General features: G+C 44.7%; 1 protein-coding gene and 1 long non-coding RNA gene across 2 annotated transcripts in view; both read right to left on the bottom strand.

Annotated features, from left to right (window-relative positions):
• Positions 1-17,682, bottom strand: part of SMS (spermine synthase) — a 40,010-nt gene extending 22,328 nt beyond the window's left edge. The window contains exons 1-2 of the mRNA XM_016166122.2: positions 17,524-17,682; positions 275-395 (exon numbers count right to left, since the gene is read on the bottom strand). Of these exons, the coding sequence (XP_016021608.1) occupies positions 275-395; positions 17,524-17,572 (170 nt within the window). The 5' untranslated portion in view covers positions 17,573-17,682. The remainder of the gene's footprint in view (positions 1-274; positions 396-17,523) is intronic.
• Positions 396-17,516, bottom strand: LOC118607790. The gene is made up of 2 exons (XR_004952824.1): positions 14,812-17,516; positions 396-13,948 (listed from the first exon to the last, which is right to left on the bottom strand). It is a non-coding gene; the product is annotated as an uncharacterized LOC118607790 (long non-coding RNA).
• Positions 17,683-21,091: the final 3,409 nt, after the last annotated feature.

Below are 21,091 nucleotides of genomic sequence, written 5' to 3'. Positions count from 1 at the left end.
CAGGCCACACAGTAGACCACCCTAGGAAGCTTTGGAGAAGTACTGGTGCCCAGTGAACTCGATTTCTGGGGAGAATGCCTAGCCACTGGATTTTGTGAAAAGTGCTCCCACCTTGGGCCCAGAAGCACTGAATTTTAGCCCCCTCCTAAAAACTGAAAGAGAGACAAAAGTACCTGGAGGGGGACACACACACACACACACACAGACCCCTTCCCCCACAGCTCCATCTCAGGAAGTGCTCACATCTGAAGAGGAACGCTCAAGGCCGCCTCACCTGCCATTTTTGTTTATGTAGGTCGCTAAATAGCCATGGTCCTGCCAGGTATGCACCGACTCGGTCATCCCTTCCTCCTGGAAAATGGACTGGAGGCCTTTTAGAATGGTCTCACCGTCAGCTAGAGGACAGGGGGGAGAAGGCAAGACAGTCAGGAATGTGTCACGTTCAGAAGGAAAGCCAGGAAGGCGTAGTTTGATGATCGAACTTTACAAGAAAACTTGAACAAAGAGAGTGGCCGGCGTCACGTATCCCCTTTGTCATGAGCTATAAACATTCTCAATCCTGCCAGGAGAGGCTATACAGATCAGCAGGTTAACACAATAAGAATACAAACACTGACCGCAAAATAGCTGTGGCAAGAATGCGGAAAGATATTCAGCCAACCAGAAATAGCATGAACGAAACATCCAGCCTAACCAGAAATCAAAGAAATGCAAATATAAGATTCCATTAAGTTAAATAAATTAATGAGGATATACAGTACTACAAAGGGGGTGGCCAACCACTGTTGATGGGTACAGGCATACCTCGTTTTATTGTTTCGCAGTTAATTGTGTTTTTATCGAAATCGAGAAGACCCTCCACCAGCAAAAAGATTCTGACTCATTGAAGGCTTAATTGCTGAGTGCCTTTTTTTAGCAATAAAGTGTTTTTTTTTAATTAAGGTATGTACATGTTTAAGACACAATGCTATTGCACACTTAATAGAGGGTGTGAAATAATAAAGATGAGATCAAAGGGATTCTCTGTCCTGTCCCACACGAGCCCTCTGCAGGCCACTTTTTCCACACGAAGGAAAAAAGTACAGGCTGCAGAGCACCAAAACTAAGCATTCCTGTGACCCGAACAGAGGCAACAAGAAACTAAAAGATTCAAAACTGACCATAATGTGGTTTCACAAAAAATTATATAGGAATTCCTTCCACAAACCTTTAAGGAGTGACAAAACTTGGACTGGAAATTAAGGATTTTTTCACTCTGAACTGTCTCTCTGGTGACAATCTGAACTATGCTCCTATTACCCTCCAATGCACAGTAAGAATTAAAGCCACAAACTGGATTCACAGGCCAAACTGGATAGCAGAGGTGTCTTATTCTGGCCTTGCATATTCTTTTTAAAGAGTGTAAGTTAGTTGCCATTTTATAAACAGATTTCACCCACTGACACTGTAGTGGGTACAATGGCGGCCCCCCAAAAGATATGTCCACACGCGAACACCCAGACCCTGGAGGTGTGACCTTATTTAGAAAAAAAGTGTTTTTAGATGTATTTAATGTTAGGATCTATAGATCAGATCGCTTTGAATTATCCAGATGGGCCCTAAATCCAATGACGAGTGTCCTTATAAGAAACAGAACAGAAGGCACAGGGAGGAAGAGGTGCAGGCGATAAGAAGGCAAAAGCAGAGATTGTAGTGATAAGGACACAAGCCAAGAACATCCGGAAAAGCTGGAAGGCAAGCAAGGAGCCTCCCCTAGGGCCTTAGGAGGGAGGGTGGCTCTGCCAAAACTAGATTTGGCCTCCAGACAAAGAGGAGAATAAGCTTCCATTTTAAGCCACCCATTTGTAATACTTTGTTACAGCAGCCCTGTAACAGACTAATACAACCACGGAAATTCTTATTTTCAACTTCGCTTAAACAATAGTAAATGGATTAGCAAAAATGGCAGTGAAGGCATGACTTTGTAATCTTCTGAATCCCAAACGCAGCAATTAGGATAGCACAAGCCAAACTTACAGACACCAAGATTTAGAACAAAACTAGATGACACAGACTGTACCCCTCGAACCCCAAAACAGGAGTAGGTGGAGACAAGTGGGCCACGGCCTAGAGACCTGCTTGGTACCAGCAGTTGTGAGTGGAAGAAGTTGAGAAAGCAAAGGGATGTCAAACTCCCTCATTAAACACCAACAGGTTCACCCACAAGGAAGGGTTCTCCTCCGTTTGAGAAGGCAGCACCCAGCAGGCCACGAAAGGGAGAGCAGAGGACCTGGACAGGGAAGAAAGTGCCTGGGTGGCCAAGGCCTTTGGAAGGCCAAAACGAACTGAGACCACACCCAGGCAAAAGCCCCATGTTGGGGAGAGACTAGGCAGCGGGATCCACACCAGGCACCCATGGGAACACAAGCAGTCTCACTGAAGTCTCGCTCGTTCCCAGCAAAACTGTGCCTTTTGCAAACTCATTTGGCAGAAAATAATCTAGTTGGCTTCACTATTGTGAAATTGGGTTCAGGAAATTAAAAAGAGAAGGCCTGCATTATATCCCCAGAACTGTGGTTTTAAAACTGATTTTGCTCCCTAAAAAAGTTCTGATTTCAAACTTGTTGGGAAGAACTGACCTTGTTCGGCTTGTGTTTGTCAGGGAATCCTGCTGGAGTCAGGCCACCGCGAAAGTGAATGATTGGCAGGGCGGTAAAGACAAGTGTGCCCAGCATGCCCGAGCCCCACACAAACTAGCAGTACTTACCCTGAAGAGGAGAAAAGCTACTATGCAATTATTCAATCCTCCTTAGCTAGAACAGATGTTTTCTGCTTTGAAAGTGTATAAAACAAGTCACCACTCCTGGTAAATGGCCTCAAGACTGCGTTCTCTTGGCACATTACAAAACAGGACACGAATCCCCCATGCTGGTAAAGGGAACAATCTTGGCAGGGCCAAGGCTGTGGAGTATATGAAGACCCCGGGCCAGGAGCTAAGCTGGAGCAAAGTCTGGCCCTTGGGCCAGAGAAAGGGGGTGTCTTTATCTGATACACGCAAAGTCCTTGACTGCTGGCCAAGCCCAGCATGGAGACTGTCTCCCTTTTTCTATCTAGCACAATTAGAAGGGCGCCAAGTGGCTAATGGAGGCCCTCTGGCCAGGTTTTGAGCTGAAGAAAAATACAGTACAAAATAAACCTAATCTGAAGTGTTACTTATTTCTATACTGGGGCTTATTCCCCCCTCTCTCCCATCCCCCCGCCATTCAGCAGAAATATGCCAGATCTGTTATTGCTGGCTGTTGCCACCAGCTGACCCCCATGAGCAATGAGTGTGTCAGCCCTGCCGATAAGGAGACCATGTCATTTTGCCCACTGTCTACCTCACTTCATATTCACCTAACCTGGGGGCTCCCCTATAACCCATGCTATTCCCAGCCCTTGGATGAGACTCCAGAAAGGGGAGTCGGAGCTGAAATGGCTGCTCAGCATCTCTTTTCCAGAATCATGGTTGTAAAGAACAGCTAGACCAGTGGTTTTCAATCCTAGCTACACATTATAATCACTGGACTTTTAAAAACTCTGATGCCACATATTAGACCAATTAAATGAAAATCTGGGGGTGAGACCCAGGAGTCAGTATTCCTTAAAGCTACCTGGGCAATTCCAACATGCAGTCACAATTGCTACCACTCATCTAAAGCACCATGCACAAAAAGGAAAAATCAAGCCCCACTATTTCCAAACTAATTACACTCAGGTAGCCAAAAGGTTATAGAAAATGTTCAATAAAACAGGTCTGAAAAAAGTCCAAAGTCCTTGCTAACTATAGCCACAGGTAACCCATGACATGTCCCAGAAAACGCTTTGCAGTTATTATCCAATTTCAACTTGCATGCCCGTCTGTCTAGTAAGAAGCATGTAACATGACCAAGCAACACGTACTTGGCGAGGTGGGCAAAGTAGTTTAAATGACTGTCCTCTCCCTCACAGCACTTTGGTAATCCCAGCCAAAGCCATTAAATGTGAGTAGTTCCCCCAGCCTTGTGGAACAGAAAGACCTCACACCTCAACTGTCCAGGGACAGAATCCCTGGAAAACTGTTAGATGCTCTACACACGAGTGAAAATGAACCAGGGGCCCAGCCAGAGCCACGCTTGTCTCCCCTGAGAAGTTAAGTGGTCGGAACAAGCGATTTGCAGCCGCATTCCTGCTCTCTCATATTCGAGCAGCCCTTGACTTATGAGATTAGAAGATGAATTTTATTCTTGCCAAGAATATCTTTAATTATGCGGGCTGGAAATTCCACTGTCAAGCCCCCCCACCCCCCACCACCATTGTTTTGCCTCCCTGGTGCCTCTCCCACAGCAGCTCAAGCTATTTAAGCTGCAGGAGGTGGTTAATTATCTCATCACTGCACCAAGCCCAAGTGGGGAGGCCCCAAGCCCAGCCTCCTACTCCTCAGACTCTGATGTTTCCCCAGCCTCAAGCCCTAACTTCTACTTGATTCTTGCTCCCTCTGGTCTTCCTCCTCTACCCACACTTCCCTTTTAAGTCAGGTCAGAGGGCAGTCCTGTGGGCAGGGTCCACCCCCACCATACAGAGATCTGCACTCTTTGTAGGTTAGCCTGGTAACTGGCTGGCAGCAGGTCCGTGTGCAGCTCCCTGCAAGGGGAAGCATAAGCACAGGAATCCTTCCCCTAAACCCGACGCATGCCAGGACACCTAAGAGCCAGGTTTGGGTTGTGCAGTTTCCCTTCGCACATAAACCAGCTTTCTGGTTTTTGTGACAGACTCCTAAAAACCTAAAAGAGGAAGAATGGGAAACTGGACTCCGATACAGTTTGAAATCATTCTAGTATCTGCTTTAAAATCTGCTCAGATGGCCTAATCTTGACTGTGGTGGTGGTTACGTGGCCATATGCACTGGTCGAAACTCAGAGAACTGTACACTAAAATGTACGCTGTGTGTATTACATCAAGTGGTCGCTCTCAACGGCCTAAGGTTTGAGATCATCCTCCGAACTCAGATTACACCAGGTGTAACTAAAAATGTAAATGTTGGCAGGCAGTTGAGTCCAGATTATTGAAATTGAGTGATATACAGAAAGGGCCTTCATATTTCATGATCAAAAGAACTTAACCCTTAAATTTAAAATATTGAGATTCTTTCAATTTTAAAATTTTAATAAAGGATCTGTGCATCAGGAGATTTCGCAGACACGCACAAGGCTAATGAACTTCCAGGGAGTCAAGTGAAGGTCTAGGAGGTGGCTCACCAGGCCCCTCTTAGCTTGGTCTGATATTCTCACGTCCAGTTCTTTATATAAACAGTAGTAAAATGATTAATCTCATCACCCAAAACCCAAGCCAACAAGAATGTTCAGAGCAGCATGATTCATAATAATCAAAAAGTGGAAACACCCCAATTGCCCATCAAGTTATAAATGAATATAAACAAGACATGGTAATACCATGAACTATGATTCAGCCATAGAAGGAACAGAGTACTGATGCATGCAACAACACAGATGACCCTTGAAGACATCATGCTAAGGGAAAGAAGCCTGTCGCAAAGGACCACATATTGTATAATACAATTTATATGACATGGCCAGAAAAGGCAAATCCCTAGACATAGAAAGCAAATTAGTGGGTGCCAGGGACTGGGAGGAATAGGGGTGTGCCTCAGTGGTACATGTTTCTATCTGGGGTAATGAAAATATTCTAAAATTGTGGTGATGGTTGCACAATTCTGAATGTGTAATTGTCCCTTCGTATCCATGGGAGATTGGTTCTAGGACCCCCATGGATACAAGATCCAGGAATGCTCATGTCTCTTATATAAAATGGTGTAGTATCTGCATATAACCTACACACGCCCTCCCCTATATTTTATATTATCTCTAGGTTACTTATAATAGCTAATTCAATGAAAATGCTATATAAATAGCCATTATACTGTACTGTTTAGGGAATAATGGCAAGAAAAAAGATCTGTACACAGTCAACATAACTTTTTTCAAATATTTCCTATGTGCATAGTTGGTTGAATCTGCAGATGCAGAGGGCTGACTACTGAAAATAACTGAATCATATACTTTAAATAAGGGAATAATAGTATGACATACAAGTCGTATTTCAATACAGCTGTCCCAAAAAGTCCAAAAGTACAAGCTGCACTTTTAGATTCTCAGTTACTGTGAGGTAATCAAAGCAAAAGAAAGTTCCAGAAGTCAGTTTCTCCCCTCAATCAACCAGGTCCTCAGCACCAGGTTACAGAGGCTTCAAGGGATGGTTGTCTCTACCCATCCCCACCAGTCGCCCCCCATCACCGAATAGAAAGTGTCTCAGTGGCTGAGTGCAGGCACTGTCCCCAGCCCTGGCAATGGCTTTCCTGCCACTAGAGTGCACCTGCAGCCAACCTCAGCGCCCTGGGTCAATCATTGCAGCTATGCGCAGTATGGTGACTACAGCTAATAATACTGCATTGTATATTTAAAAGTTGCTGGGTGAGCAGACCTTAAAAGTCCTCATCAGAAGAAAAAAACTGTGTGGTGATGGATGCTAACTAGACTTACTCTGATCTTTTTGCAATATATACAAATATTGAATGTTATACACCTAAAACAATGTTACGTGTCAATTATATCTCAAAAAGAATAGAACATTATAGCAATGGGATGAGGCTACAAAATAACGGGATAATGACTAACAATTTGAAGATCTTATTTTCACAGCAGTTTCTCCTGTTCATAGTGAAGAACAACCAAACCAGGAAAAATTAACTACAGAAAGAAAAAGACCCACTGGAGTTAGATTGACAGCCATACAACATAACACAGAAATAACACCCAAGCTCTTCTCAGGCAAATATTCATTAAGGAAAACCATATGGGACTGTTTACAGTTCCAGCCACAATGACTACTTCTTAAAACTCACATTTCAGCACACTTGGCAAACTACAAATGTGCTAACTCTTTCTTTGCCCTGCCTTCCTTTCCCACTGCACGAGAGTTAAGTCAAAGGGGCATTTCCCATCACTCCAACACCTACTGGAATGGTGGCAAGAGGCTCGCTCTACTTTAAAGTAACACCAACCCAGGTCTTTATGAAATTTATTTCTTTATGAAATTAAAGGCAGGTTTATAGGAGGGTTTATAACAATCTAATTTATGCGACACAACCTAAATCACTCTTTAGTTTGGAACCCAAACACTCATGCAACATCATCCCTTTCTTCCTGCTGTTAAGCCCATCTCCACACAGGAGGTTAACCAAGTTATAAAACAAGGGACAGACAGGCCACCTGACCTCTCCCAGAAGTAATCAATGGAGCAACACGAGGCATCCTAACTAGGACTCCGAGGGCTCATACAATGTGTTTTCAGAGTAGAGAGAGGAGTAAACTGGGGCCAGAGCTGTGAGATCAGGGAAGACCACCAACACAGGGCACAGAGTGGGGTCAGGACCATGAAGAGCCAGCTCTCTCTGGGGGCTGTGAACCCAAGGATGAGTTAAAGGAGTGAGGCGAAAGCAGGCCCAGCAGCATCATAAAGGGGACAAGTCAGCTTGCAAGAGGGGACTTAAGAAAGTTTGAAGTTAGAGGACAGAAGACTTAAGGCATCCTGACTAGGAAAAATGACCAGCCCTTACCTTTAGTTCAAAACCGCTGCCCACAATCCACTTAAGATGCGAAGAGTGCCACCTGTCACCTGCCCCTTCCCTGTATCTCACAAAGCAGTGGGATGAGAACAGGTTCCAGGCTGGCCCGAGGTTAGACAGAAATGGTTTCCTTCGGCTCCACTCAGAAGGAGAACAAGACTTCTTTCCCTATCCGGAAATCATAGGACTGCCACTCCTATTATCCAAGAGCACGTAACCAATATCAACACTATCCAGCTGCCTTCACTACCTTTAGGCAGGCAGACTCCCTTACAGGTCAGACCTATTATTACTTGGTGTTTCTGTAAATAATTCTAGGGTTTATGCCCACATTCCTATGCCAGGCTTAGAATCACAAATAAAATAGCATTTCAAGAGACAAAGCAGTTTGGGCTTTGTGATATCAAAAATCACCTTTATATCAGAACTGTCCCCGAGGTGGCCGCGGCACCTTCCCTTCCTCTGGCCTTGGCCAGGGCAGGTTGGGAGAAGACATGCAGGTCTGCCCCATTTGGAATGGACACTCCACTGACCGCTCCCCGCCCCCCGCCCCCCCCCCAGACTACTCAACACCTAGGAGGCACTGGAAAACTAAGTGTGACTGCAGAATAGGACAGAGATGAAAGACAAAGGACACAAGTCAGAACTCCCCTGACACTGGGAGGGGTGTGTGTAATGATGAATTCCAGATAAGAAAAAGCCCATGTGGGGAGCCTGGGAATCTGTACTTATACATTTTCCCAGATGGCTCTGAAGTCAGCCACTGACTGGGCTTAGTCTAAAGGCAGGGGTGGGCAAACTTGTTTCACAAAGGGTCACATAGGAAAGAGATCAGGCTTTGTAGGCCAAATCGGGTCTCTGCCTCAGATGGTGTGTTTTGCCACCCTTTAAAAATGCAAATATTATTCTTAGCTGGAGGGCCATACTACAAGAGGCCAGAAAGCGGAATTTAGTTTGAGCGCCTGCCTCAGTTTGACCCTTGGTCTCAGGTTTTTTTAGTTCTAAATTCCTAGCCTAACCAACAGGGACACTCAGCTGTAATTCTATGACCTAAATTTCCAAAAGTGATGTTCTTAGAATTTGAGACTAAAATAATCTGAGGAATATTTCATACATTCAAGTTAGCAACTTATGAAATGTGGGGGGGGGAGCAGATAATAACCTACATAATTAGGGCTCCTGATTTTTTTAGGAATACGTGGAAGTGACATTAGTAGCTAAAAGAACCCTCACACTAGAGAATGAGAATGAAGTCTCAAATCACTAATCTATGCTGTCTCTTCAAGAACCTAGAAAAAGTAAACCCAAAGCAAGCATAGAAAAGAAATAAGGATAAATCAGTGAAATTGAAAACAGTAAAACTAAAGCAAAAAATCAATTAAGCAAAATGCTGTTTCTCTGGAAAAAAATCAATTGACAAACTCTAACAAGGCTGACAAAAAAAGAGAAGACACAGATTACCAATAATAGGAATAAAACAAGAGATATCATTACAGACCTTAACAGATACCAAAAGGATGAGGGAATCCTACAGACAATGCTACACAAGTTTGACAACTTACAAAGGAAATGGGCCAATTCTTCAAAAAACATGAACTACCCTAACTTACCAATATGAAAGATAATCTGAATAGCCCTATAAATATTAAGGAAATTGAATCTGTAATTTAAAAAAAAAAAAGGAAAATCTGGAGACCCAAATGGTTTCACTGGTGAATTCTACAAAATATTTTAAAAAATTAACACCAATTCTACATAATCTCTTCCAGAAAATAGAAAAGGAGAGAACTCCTCCCAATTCATTTTATGAAACCATTATGCTAACACAAAGCCAAAAAAGTCCGGAAAGAAACCTACAGACCAGACCAATATCCCTCATGAATATAAACACAAAAATCCTTAACAAATCCTTGGCAAATCCTTAATAAGAATTGAGCAATATATAAAAATTATATATCATGACCAAGCAGGATTTATTCTAGGTATGCAAGCCTGGTTTGATATTAAAAAAAAAATGCACCATATTAATACAGAATAAAAGTCACATGATATTGACGCAAGAAAAGTATTTTACAAATTCGACACCCATTCAAAATAAAAATGTACAGAAAAATAGGCAAAGAGAACTCAAGCAACTGGACTCCAAAACCCAGTGCTTTTAATCGTCACTGTGTTGCCTTTCCTTTGTTACATTCGCAAGAATAAGCCATTTCTCCCATACACCAAAAATAATAGTGGTTATCTACTTGTGATAGGAATACAGATCAAGGTTCTTTTCCCCCTTCCTTTATATTTCCCCCACACCATATATATACATAGTCTAAAATGAGCAAATAGCTTTTAAAGCAAAAATAATTATGTAAGAAGACAAATGCATAAACCGTTACTTAAACAGCTTCTGCAGTTTCTTCAAGTAAACAGCCAGATCCTTTATTCAAAGGAAAAAAAAAATGCACAGGAACTCCGTTAACCATCAGCATTCACAAAGTGCTGTTTTAAAAGTCATAATCATATTCTTACCTCATACCAAAGGGAATCAGTTAATGGCTAGCTCTTTTTTCTCTCTCTCCAACCTAGACAAACTCCACTTAGAAACAGCAAACACTTGGACAAACGAGCTCATGACCCTCTTCCTCAAAACCCCCAAACCAACTGGGCCTCTCAACCGCAGCTATGCAGTTCAAAGATTCAGTGTTAAACCATTTCTAAAACCTACACCATTACTGTTTCCAAAAGTGTGCTCCACAACACCAGTCCTGAAAAGTAAGTGTTCCATATTGAACCAAGTTTGAGATACATTCTATATTCACCTCTAGAAACTCAGAATGCCCCTTAGCATATCTCAGTCTTGTTTGTCCACTATGATCTGCAGTCCTTCAGAAGCGAAAATTTGGTAAAATGTAAGTGTTCTCCCTGGGGAAATTTTCATTCTAGGGAAAATGTAATCATGCAACACAAATCAATAGAAGTGTTATTTTAAAAGTGTATTTTAAAATTTTTCCTTTAATAACTCCAGAGTTCCTTTATATAATGTAGACCGACCTTCAAATCACATGCCAACCCATTATTTCCTGCTTCTTCCTTTGCCAGCAGAACTCTCCTTATCTTTCAGTACATTAAATTCACACCTCTTTATAACTGAGCATCTTTATCCTCTGGCACAAATTCAAAGTACTCAGCCCTATTGCAATTAGTGCTAAGTATTCTGTGTATCATTTGATGCTCTTCCAAACATTTTATTGGACATCCCACCTAACAACACAGTGTGTGGGATTGTGGTATGATTAGCACCTTCATGCAAAGGGAGAAATGAAGGTGTATGTGAAACTACCCAGAGGATTAAGTCGGCTCAGGAATCTAGAACATGTTACCTGCTGCTAGCTTTCACCGGCTCATTTTGAGCCTGTGGCTTAGCACATAAATGAATTTGATCACAAGTATATACTAGCTCAGTGGCTCCTTCCAGAACACAAATGAAAGTATCAGTTCAATGAAATCCAGACCTGCCACAACTTAGGGCCCCAGAGTTTTTCTTCCTGGGGTCTGGAAAAGTGCCTAGTTATAAGGGTTTAAAAGAACAGTTGTGCAATGGTTTACATACTTGGTTTGCAGATTCAATTGAGGAGGTTTCCCAGCTTCTCAAAAGAACTGACCTTGTCATTAAACTACCATGAAATGGTGGTTGGAGCCACAGTGCACACCAGCAGGCTTAGGTTACAACTGCAGTCAAATGGTAGATTAAAATTCCCGGAATATCCTAAGTCTAAAAACTCAATAGCAGCTTTATTGAACATATTATTTAAACAGACACCAACCACATTCCAGGAACTTTCTAACTAATCCTGACGTATCAAATTAGTAAAATCATGGTGGTCTCAATTCAAATCATAAAGTCTTACCCAGGTACCAAGTCCAGCAGCAAAAGCTCGAACTTTTCAAAGCTGTTGAGAGACTTCAGTCTACCTCCTAAAAAAGTAGCAAAGGCCTGCGAGGGCCAATCGCATTATACGATCAAGGGGATGCAAAGAAGATTGCAAATAGCTAACTCCTCTACTGCAAAACAAAACTGGCTTTCCCTCCTCAGGAAACACACACACACACATGCACGCGCACGCACAGGGTGAATTGTATACCTGTTGGTTATTAAACTGGAAAACACTCTCCCCTCCTTCAGAAACATCACATGCAAGGCTTCAGATTACTTGAAGAAGTAACTCTCTTCATAGTTGGGGTAGAGATCATTCCTGAATGCCTGGATTATGGAGTCAATTTCTTAAACAGCTGTCATCCCTTCTAAAGCATGTAAAACAATGGAGAACTACCAAGTAAGAACTCGAAGGAACTAATTTTACCATATGCGACCTCTGTAGGTTTAAAGAAGTGGGTCTGGTAATGTGCAATTAATTATTCAACCCAGAGTCAAATAGTGCGAGATCAGTGCAATTAAGAAATTACTGCGGAGTTGGGGGAATGGAAGCTTTTAAAAAAAAATCCTAACAAAGCAAAAGCCAAATAAAGGCAGACTCCAATGAGGACCTCCTTCAAGCAGTCCATAAAACATTTTCAAACACAATGAAGGTATCAGAGAATACCTAAAGGTCAAAAAATGCCTTCCTCAAGGCTGTTTGTTCATTTGAGTCTATATGCCTCCAAGCCATTCAGAAACACAAGGAGTGTGAGACTCAAGAGTGTGTTGAGGGATAGAACCTGGTAGAAATGGACTTTGTAAATGCTGATAAGGAGTTCAACTTTATCCAGAGGGCACAATGAGGACCCACAGGAGGGTTTTAAAAATCAGAAAAGGGAACAGGATCTCTTGAGTTCCGGAAGATGGAGCCCGTCCCCAAAATGGAGACATAGATTATGGCCAAGAACAGTAGCCAGGAAAAAGGTGAGCAAGGAATTTGAAAGTGTATTGGAGCTTAATGACTTGCAGATTAGGGCTGCGGTGGGAAGGTGCCCCAAAGGCTTCTGATACAAGGTTTAAGCAGGACCCTATTATAGTGGTTGGCATACTTAATCAGCATTAGAATTACTGGGAAAAGACTGTTAAAAATGCAAATTCCGGGAACTCTACCCTCCCAGACTGTGATTCAGGCCCTCTAAAATGAGCCCCCCCCCCCAGTGGCATTTTCCCACTCCCAGTCATCAGCACTCCCAGACTCCATTGTTAAAGTGGGGGTGTGAGTTGTTTATCACCATGATGGACGAAGGATAATAATGCTGAGAGGGTAAAGGGAAAGCTTCTCCTTTTGAACAGCAAAAACACTAGATGCAATTAAAACTGGATTGTTTAGGTTTTAAGCTTGTAGTTAATGCTATTTCAAACACACAAAGGCAGCTCAACTAAATGGGAGAGTGGGAGCCTGGAGGATGGGCCAAAGGTTCAGGAAATTGGGGAGGGTCACCTGAAGCCACAAGCTCAGCTGGGGTGGGAATGCTGGCCAAGCCATCTGCTCATAAACCAACCATAGTGGAAAACTCAGAGGAAGCCATCTTCCCTCCATGCCTATCAATTTGTGCATATTGGAGACTTCTAAAAAAGACCTGGGCAATTTTGCTGATTATTTGTCATCCCATTTACTACCACCGCCTAATTAGAACTTATGTTGGGGTTTCTTTACCCTAGCACTCTTGACATCCTGGTTTCCAATGCTGTGGGAGCTTGTCCTGTACACTGCAAGATGTTTAGCAGCAACTCTGGCCTACTAGATGCCAGTGGCATACCCAGCTGTGACAACCAAAAATGTCTAGATATTACCAAATTTCCTGGGGAGGGTGGGGGGGGGGGCGGTGTTGGGCAGGAATACATGGACACTGAGATTCACAGCCCATAAACTGAGAGGCTTCAGGCTTCGCAGTTGTTGAATTAACAATGGCCTTGTGATCAAATAAACGGGTGTTTGAATCCTGGATACCAAGCCCATTTACGAGGTGAAAAGCTTCAATGGGCCTATTTAGTCACTTTTAAAATGGGGATAACAGGACCTACCTTCCGGATTATGTAAAATAACTGTAAGGTGCTTAGGGCAATGCCTAGCCCAGGAGGCATTTAATAAACACATCCTCTTTCCGCTGCCCCCCCCGTTTTTTTTTTCTTTTTTTACATTTTCAAAGCACTGTTTTAAAGAACAACCAGGTAGATCTGCTGCTTAGGGTTCTTGGCCATCTGTGGAAACTTACTCCTCCTAAAAAAACAATATACAGAAATGGCAGTCCCGGTTCTCTCCAGCTCCTAGGGGGTCTGAGCCTGGGGTCCATGGGCTCCCCAGGGGCCAGTGGATACAATTCAGGGAGTCTAGGAACCTGGATGGGAAAAAAAAACATAGATCCTTATTTTTACTAATTGAAATAAAGCATTTCCTTCAAGTATGCTTGTAAAACCACATTATCAGCTGTACCTGGCCATTGTCACCAATAAAATCATAACTTTTTCTTATCACATCACAGCTGAACTACTGATTTTCTCGGCTCTACTTCAAAATTACGAAGTCATTAGGCCTGCTGCTAGATCATGTCATTTAATGTTATTAAGGAAGCACATATTACTACGCCACGTATGCGGTTTTTAATTTGAAAACTGCAGTTTAAATAATTGGGTTATTTCATGCTTTTAAAATTCTTATTCTAAGAGCTCCATAGGCTTCCCCGATGAGGGTCAAAGGCACAAAAGAATTTAAGAAGCCATATCCTAAACCTTTCCGCTAAGCCCAGAATTCCCACGTGACCTTTGGTTAACTTATTTAAAAAGATTTTTGTTGTTGAAACTAATTCGTACATTCTACACTCCGTTTCCCTACTACGTAAAATAGAGATCGGTGGTCCAAAAGATGGACATAACAGTATTTAGCCAGTTTCCCCACTCAGGATCCATTCTCTTAATTCTAAAGGTGAATACATGCCTCATTTTCCCCTAGTGGACTTGAATTAGGATCCCACCTTTACCATGTCATCAATTGGATTCATTTAACCAGCACTTATCAAACATTCATGCTGTACCAGAACTGTGTGTCCAGGACACAGACCATGGAGGTCTGCCTTCAAAGATATTCCCAGCACAGGGGAAGAAATGGACATCAAAAGGAGATTGCTAGACTTTTCCAGGGCTACCTGGCCGACTAGAGACTATGCTCTAACAGGCAGGCAGAGGCCACGTGTACCTCACTCACCTCTGTATACTCAGCACGCTCACAGCCTAGCATATACGACTAGAAATATGTCCTCCACCACGCCAGAGATGCTTAAACTCTACAAATACAGGACATATGTTTATTCTTGTTAGCCTCCAGCTGAGAAATCCCAAAATGTTTTCTAGACGCAAAGATCCTGAGTCCAATGCTTCACTCACAACACGACCAGAGATTTTTTTTTTTAAGCAAAAATTTAAATCCCCAGGGTTACCTGATCAGCCAGTATACTACAGAGGTATCACTGGACCCAACTTATAATTGCCCTTAGTGGCCCAGTGGGTACTAGACTGCTGGGTACTAGTTGGCTTGCATGAGTAACTAGTTATATGTGAAATTACAGTATAATAACATAACTGTTTCAAGTTTAATTCCATTAAAATCACATCATAGAACTGCATTAGGAAGGTTTTCTGACAAATGAGAAAAAAGACATGAATCCAGGCTCCACAGGCATTTGACTCACCCTTGAGTCACATCCAATACTCACATGCCAAGAGTAATGCTTTTTTGACTCATTATTATTAAAATAAATGTTTCTGGAGACCTCACAGGTGGTAGATTTTTCGCCAAGTGCCCCTTACTGAAAACCAAAAGAACTTAGAAGAAACTAGTCTAGCCGAGTCCCCTTATTTTACAGGATGCCTACTGACTAGTGAAGGTGACATGCCTTTCCCCAAATCAAATGATGGGGGGAATACAGTAATAATCAGACTTCTCTTACTCCCAAAACACTTTAAATAGGGACTCAAGAGCTAACTCGGATGCATACATACATACACATCCCACTCTTTAGTAGGATTGCTTTCTAGAATGTTCTTTACCTTGCCATCAAAACTTTCTCACCTTTAAAAATAACAGGCTAGGAAGTAAGAATAACTGGCTGGGAATTCTCAATCTTTTTCACTTTCTCTTTGCACAACTAAATTATTTCGATGCCGCTTCTACACCTCGCCGACTCTGAACCTGCCAGTTTCTCCTGCTCGCTTCCAAACTGCACATCCATGGTTCCGTCTCTCTCTGGCCAGTGTCAGCCCAAAGAGTTCAAATTCTCCTGCTTTTCCTCGGTTATGTGAAGGTTTCCCCCGCTTTTACAAGGGAACAAGAACTAGGCCCATATGTTCCATCATTTCAATAGGCAACACCTGAATTAAGCTGAAAGCTGTTAAAGACTTCAGGCAAGGACATTCAGACTGAGAAAAGTGCCAGAATCTTCTGGCCTCGTCCAGAGATTACCCTCCTTAGAAACTCAGGACAAGTATAGGAAGGAGACTGTTCACAGGTGCTTACCACCAGGGTTACTTCCTACTCACCTCTCAGCAGCTAGGTGGCCCTGAACCACTATTCCTTCCTCAAGCCTCACCCTCCTCACCTCTAAAATGAGTGTGCTACAATCTTCACTACCCACTAAGAAACTTAAGAACTACAAAATGCTGTTTTTTCCAAGTCACTTCTGACCACCCAAATACACTGATATTACTTAATAACCTTGCGATGTTCTACAGCAACTCCCTTAACATTAAAAGCACTATATGAAGTATGCAGTGTTCTTCCCCCCCCGCCCCTTTTTTTGCCACAGGGAAGAAAAAACTCAGGCTGAGAAATAAGGCCAAAGTCACATGCAGAGCCGATCAAATAAGACAGGGCATAAACCTTGCTCCAGTCCTTAGTCTTTATTAAATTTATTGTCTTGTGCCTTCCGAGATCCTTTTAGTTTGAGAAAATACAAAGTAAGTAATCAGAAGTTTAAAAAAAAAGAAAATGGGGAAAGAGTGACAAAGTAAATGTTTTAAATAGTAACGAAAAAGGCAGATGCGTCCAATTCAAGGAACAAGCAGGATATGGATGAGATGCTCCCAGCGGGACGTACGGAAAGTGCAGACTGAAGTCTGCAGCACTCATAGGTTTAAAAGCCACCAGAAAAGACCCGCAGTCCTATTCTCCCCCACCCCATGTTGTAAGCACCCAGAGAAAAGCATACAAAATAGCCCTCCCCCGACAATCCCCGCACACAGTTCCAACTCCCCCAGCCTTCTGTTCACATCGCCTCTCAGTCTACAGAGCCCCCCGGATTCGGGGAGTTCTCGCTCCCGCGTCCAGACTTCATCCCCCACCCCCATAATAATCGTTTCCTTTTCCCGTCCCCCGTCCCTTTCCGGGGGATCCGTTTCCTACGCAGTCGCCTAACAATTCTGCAAACACCGCGCGGTCCTTCCCCAGCCCGAGTGAGGGGAGCCCCCGTCCCCGGGGCGGGGATTTACCCGCCTCGGAAAACGGGAAAAGGTCACGCGGGCGGCCACGCGCGATCCACGCCTTGCTCCGCCACCGCCCCTGCACACCCGCCCCATGGGAGGGGGTCCGTGGACGTGGGGGGGGGGTGGTCTTCCCGCGCCCAGCGGCGCAAAGGGGACTCTGATGGAGGGAGCGAAGACCGCGTGGGGCGCGGGTGGGTGACCTGAGCCCCAAAGGGCGGTTCAGCCGAGAGGGGCGCCCGGCAGGGCCCCTCCAGGCTCCGCAGTGCGGCCGGAACGGAGCGCGGCGCTAAGTGAAGCGCGGCCTCCGCCGGGCCGCCGGTGCACGCGGTCCCGCAGCGCGCATTGTTCGCCCCGCGGCGCGCGCCCGGCCCGTCCCCCGCCGTCCCCAGCCCTCTGGGCGGCAGGGGAGGCCGGGCAGGTGGCGGCCACGCGCCCTCACCTTTGGCGCCGAGCATGAAGTCGAGTGTGCTGTGCCGTGCTGCTGCCATAGTGAGGAGAGGCCCTGGGCCATGCCTGGGGGAGCCGGCCACGGGAAGATTGGGGGACCGCGCGCGGGTCAGGCTACGGCCAGAGGGGACTGCGCCGCGCCGGGGAGGCCGAGGATAGGAGGTGGGAGGGACCGCCGGGAGCCACCCGGGGCGCAGGGGCGGGGTCGGGCCCGCCTCCGGGAGGGAGGAAGCGCGGATGCCCGCAGCCCCGAACTTAGAGCGGGAGGGGCGGGGGGTGTGAGGCCTCGCTAATGCAATGGTGGAAACGTGGGCGCCGTGCTCCCTGGCGTGCGTCACCAATGGCCGCGCCCCGCGCCCAGGATCGGGCGGGCACTCCCGCCATCCGTTAGGTCACCTTAGGTTTAAACAGCGCAGTACGACTTCCGGGGGGTCCATTCCCTGTACTTTCCTCCACACCAACCCCCCCCCCCAAGGCAAGGCCCCTCTTATTTCCTGGCCAAGTCAAAAAAATAAAATGCTAGGATCCACCCTGTAGTCTAAAAGTGCTGTACTGCCGCCTTTTTCTTAACTCTGCAAATGCTACAGTTAAACTCATTAGAATTATTATCACCATTATTACTAGCAAGGGTCCTCTTTACATTTCAGGACCGAATAGAAACCTCGTGGGCATTTAAGTTACCTACATTTCGAGGAAAATTGGAATGGGGGAGAAGCAAGTGAAGGTTAACGTTAATGTTGATTTGAGAAATTACAGAATCTAGAACTGCTCCTCCATCACCGATGCCTCTTCGCAGTCAACCTTCCCGCTGTGTGCTTGTCTTGGACTTTGAGGTTATGGCTGGTAGTCAACGAGATGCGGCAAAAGAACATTCAGTGTCTGTGCAGTAAAGCCCTGCCCTCCTTTATTACACTGACAGTATCACTGGGCAACTGCCTCATCAGCCCATCAGTCTTTTGTGCCTCTCTCCGCATTCAGAAACTCCCGCAGGAATTGCTACACTAGCTGGACAAAGTTTAGCTCGCTGAACTCATGCACCTCCACAAAAACGGAAGAACCTAACTATGAAATTCATCTCTCCCACAGGCAGCCCCTAGTGCTGTTTTGCTGAGTCCTTCACCTTTCTACAAGAACCGGGCTTTGTCTTCACAAGCGTTCTTCAACAAACCCATCCTGTTAAGAACTGGATCCCCTTTTTAGTACCTGCATTATTTTTTTCCTACCCATGGCCACCTCTCTACTGCTGTGCATGTTTTTCTGTGGTTCCCAGGTTCTCAATTTCCTTAATTACTCTGCTATCTCAGCCTTCAGTCTGTATACTTCAGACTGCAGCTCCTGCTTTCTTCCCGGGATAGTCTCCAGCTCATGACATTCCTCTGGAGCCAGGTCACTGGGAACGCAAGATGTCTTCCTTGGCCACATTGCAGGGACAGTGGGCCTTCACAGGTCTCAAGTGTGCCTCTTTCCACTCAGAAGCAGGGTGGGCATCTGGGGCGTGTAACCTGTGCAGTGGCATAGTGTCAAGTTCTCAGAAGAGCCCCGCATTTGGCTTAATGCTCTGCTCTGTCCTGAAATTCTTAATAGTTTTTGAACTAGGAGCCCTGTGTCTTTGTTTTGCCTTGGACCTGCAAATCAAGTAACCACTCCTCAGCAGCTTGTGTCCTGCTGTGCAGGAAGTAGCAGCAGGTGCTAATGCCTCACCTTGCTTCTGTAAGGCGCAAAATACATGCAGATGAAAATCCTTGAGCTGCTTTGCCATGAAATAATCAGATAGCCATAACAAAAGTGAAGTTTAACAGAAATGCTTCATGATGTTAGCAGCACATGGAACCTACATTGTTGAGGTAGTTTTAGGAGTTACTGAAAGAACGTTCTCGATGCTTGCATCACTTACCCATGAAAGAATCCTGGAAAAATTATTAAAGGGAGGGCATGTACAGGAACCAAGGGCTTAAGCCTCTTTAAACATCTCTAACTAAGCTATGAGTTTGGGTTCTGGAACATGTTATCATTGCCTCGGTTTTATAATCTAGGCCCCTGGCTTTAAGGCCAGGGATGAATAATCACTTCGTGGGAACTGCTTGTATTACAGTTTTTGAGACTTGCTGGAATCCTGCAAAAAAAAAAAAAAAAAAGCGAGATAGACATACCCAACTACAGCCTGCAATTCTGGAAGCAACCTCCTAATCAATAAAATCTCGGCAGTGCCAAAACTATGGATATTATGGATTAACGTCCTCTGGACCAACCTCATCTGCTTTTGGCCAAAAGAGAGGCCTGAGACAGAAAAGCTGCCGATGCTATCCAGGAGCTGGCCAGGCACTTTTCCTGTTGAACATAATCAATTTCCCAGAACACTAAGATCAGACAAGGCCACTCTGATCGGGATGGGACAAGATGAAAACAAGACCACTCTGTAATCATGTGTGAACACAGACACAGCATAAACCTTATCTAAATCACAGACGTCACCAAACATCCCCCGACCCTGGCTAATGAGTGGCTGCTACTTCTTTACCCATCACAGCCTCTGTCTAGTCTTCCCTGCTTCTAGATAACATATTTTAAAATGCCCAATTATAGGATTATCCCTGATAGCATCCAGTCCAGAGCAACGCCTGGCTTCCTTAAACGTTCCCCCAAAACACCTGACCCAGGCCCAGTCCTGTGTGTGGTCCTTTCTAACCCCCTCTTGCTGCGATGCCCCACACTGCCCCCAAGGTTCTCCTTCCTTGCAAAGAAAACCTGCTTGTTCCACTCCAGGTGTGTTCCTGGGGGGTGTGTGGCTAGAGGGCAGTGATAATAGTGATAATAAGATAAAGTTAATGCTTGGAGTGAATAAACCATAGGTGACTCTCTTAGCAAACCCCTGCTTAGTGTCAGGTGTTATTCTTATCCAAAATTCACATTCACATGGACCCATCTGCTTATTCAGTTAGGCCAACTGGAACATCTGCAAGAGTTTTTATACACTCTGAGGAAGAGCTGCACTGTCCTGCGTAGTTAGCAACGGTAACTATCAACCAGGAAGAAGGAAGTTGAAATGGAAAAGAGCCCTCCATTAAAAAGGAGAAGGTGGTGGTAGCTGTGGTGGCATGCAGGATACTAACTGGACATCTCCCCATGCTGTAAAAACCTGGAAGCCAGCCATTGTGCTGCTGTTCCAAACCTTCCTTGTGAAAAGAGGTGGGGGGATGGGAGGGGGGCCTGGCAGCCCTTAGCAGCTGCACCTGCCATCAAAACCCGTACCTTTTGTTTGTTTTGCTTTTTGCTTTTTCACTAGTCCACTTGGGACCATTGGAGACATTCCGCCTCCCTGCCCCGCTGTCTGCAGCTGTGATGAAACCACTTCCTCTCTTTAAAAACCTGGCATAAGCTATCAGAATTAGAATGGCTGACAGATATCTGCAGGACTCTCCAGCCATTTTTCAGATGAATGTGGGCCTCACCCAGCTAGTTAAACACAGTTAAGTTTCTGATTAAAAAGAGTTTGTAACCAAGAGGGGAATCTTTGACATGGTATTTCTCAACTTAGCTGCACACCGGAATCACCTGGGGAG

This window comes from Rousettus aegyptiacus, unplaced genomic scaffold (genome assembly GCF_014176215.1).
Source record: "Rousettus aegyptiacus isolate mRouAeg1 unplaced genomic scaffold, mRouAeg1.p scaffold_m13_p_9, whole genome shotgun sequence".
Taxonomy (NCBI): Eukaryota; Metazoa; Chordata; class Mammalia; order Chiroptera; family Pteropodidae; genus Rousettus; species Rousettus aegyptiacus.
This window is presented reverse-complemented; position numbering and strand designations above follow the sequence as displayed.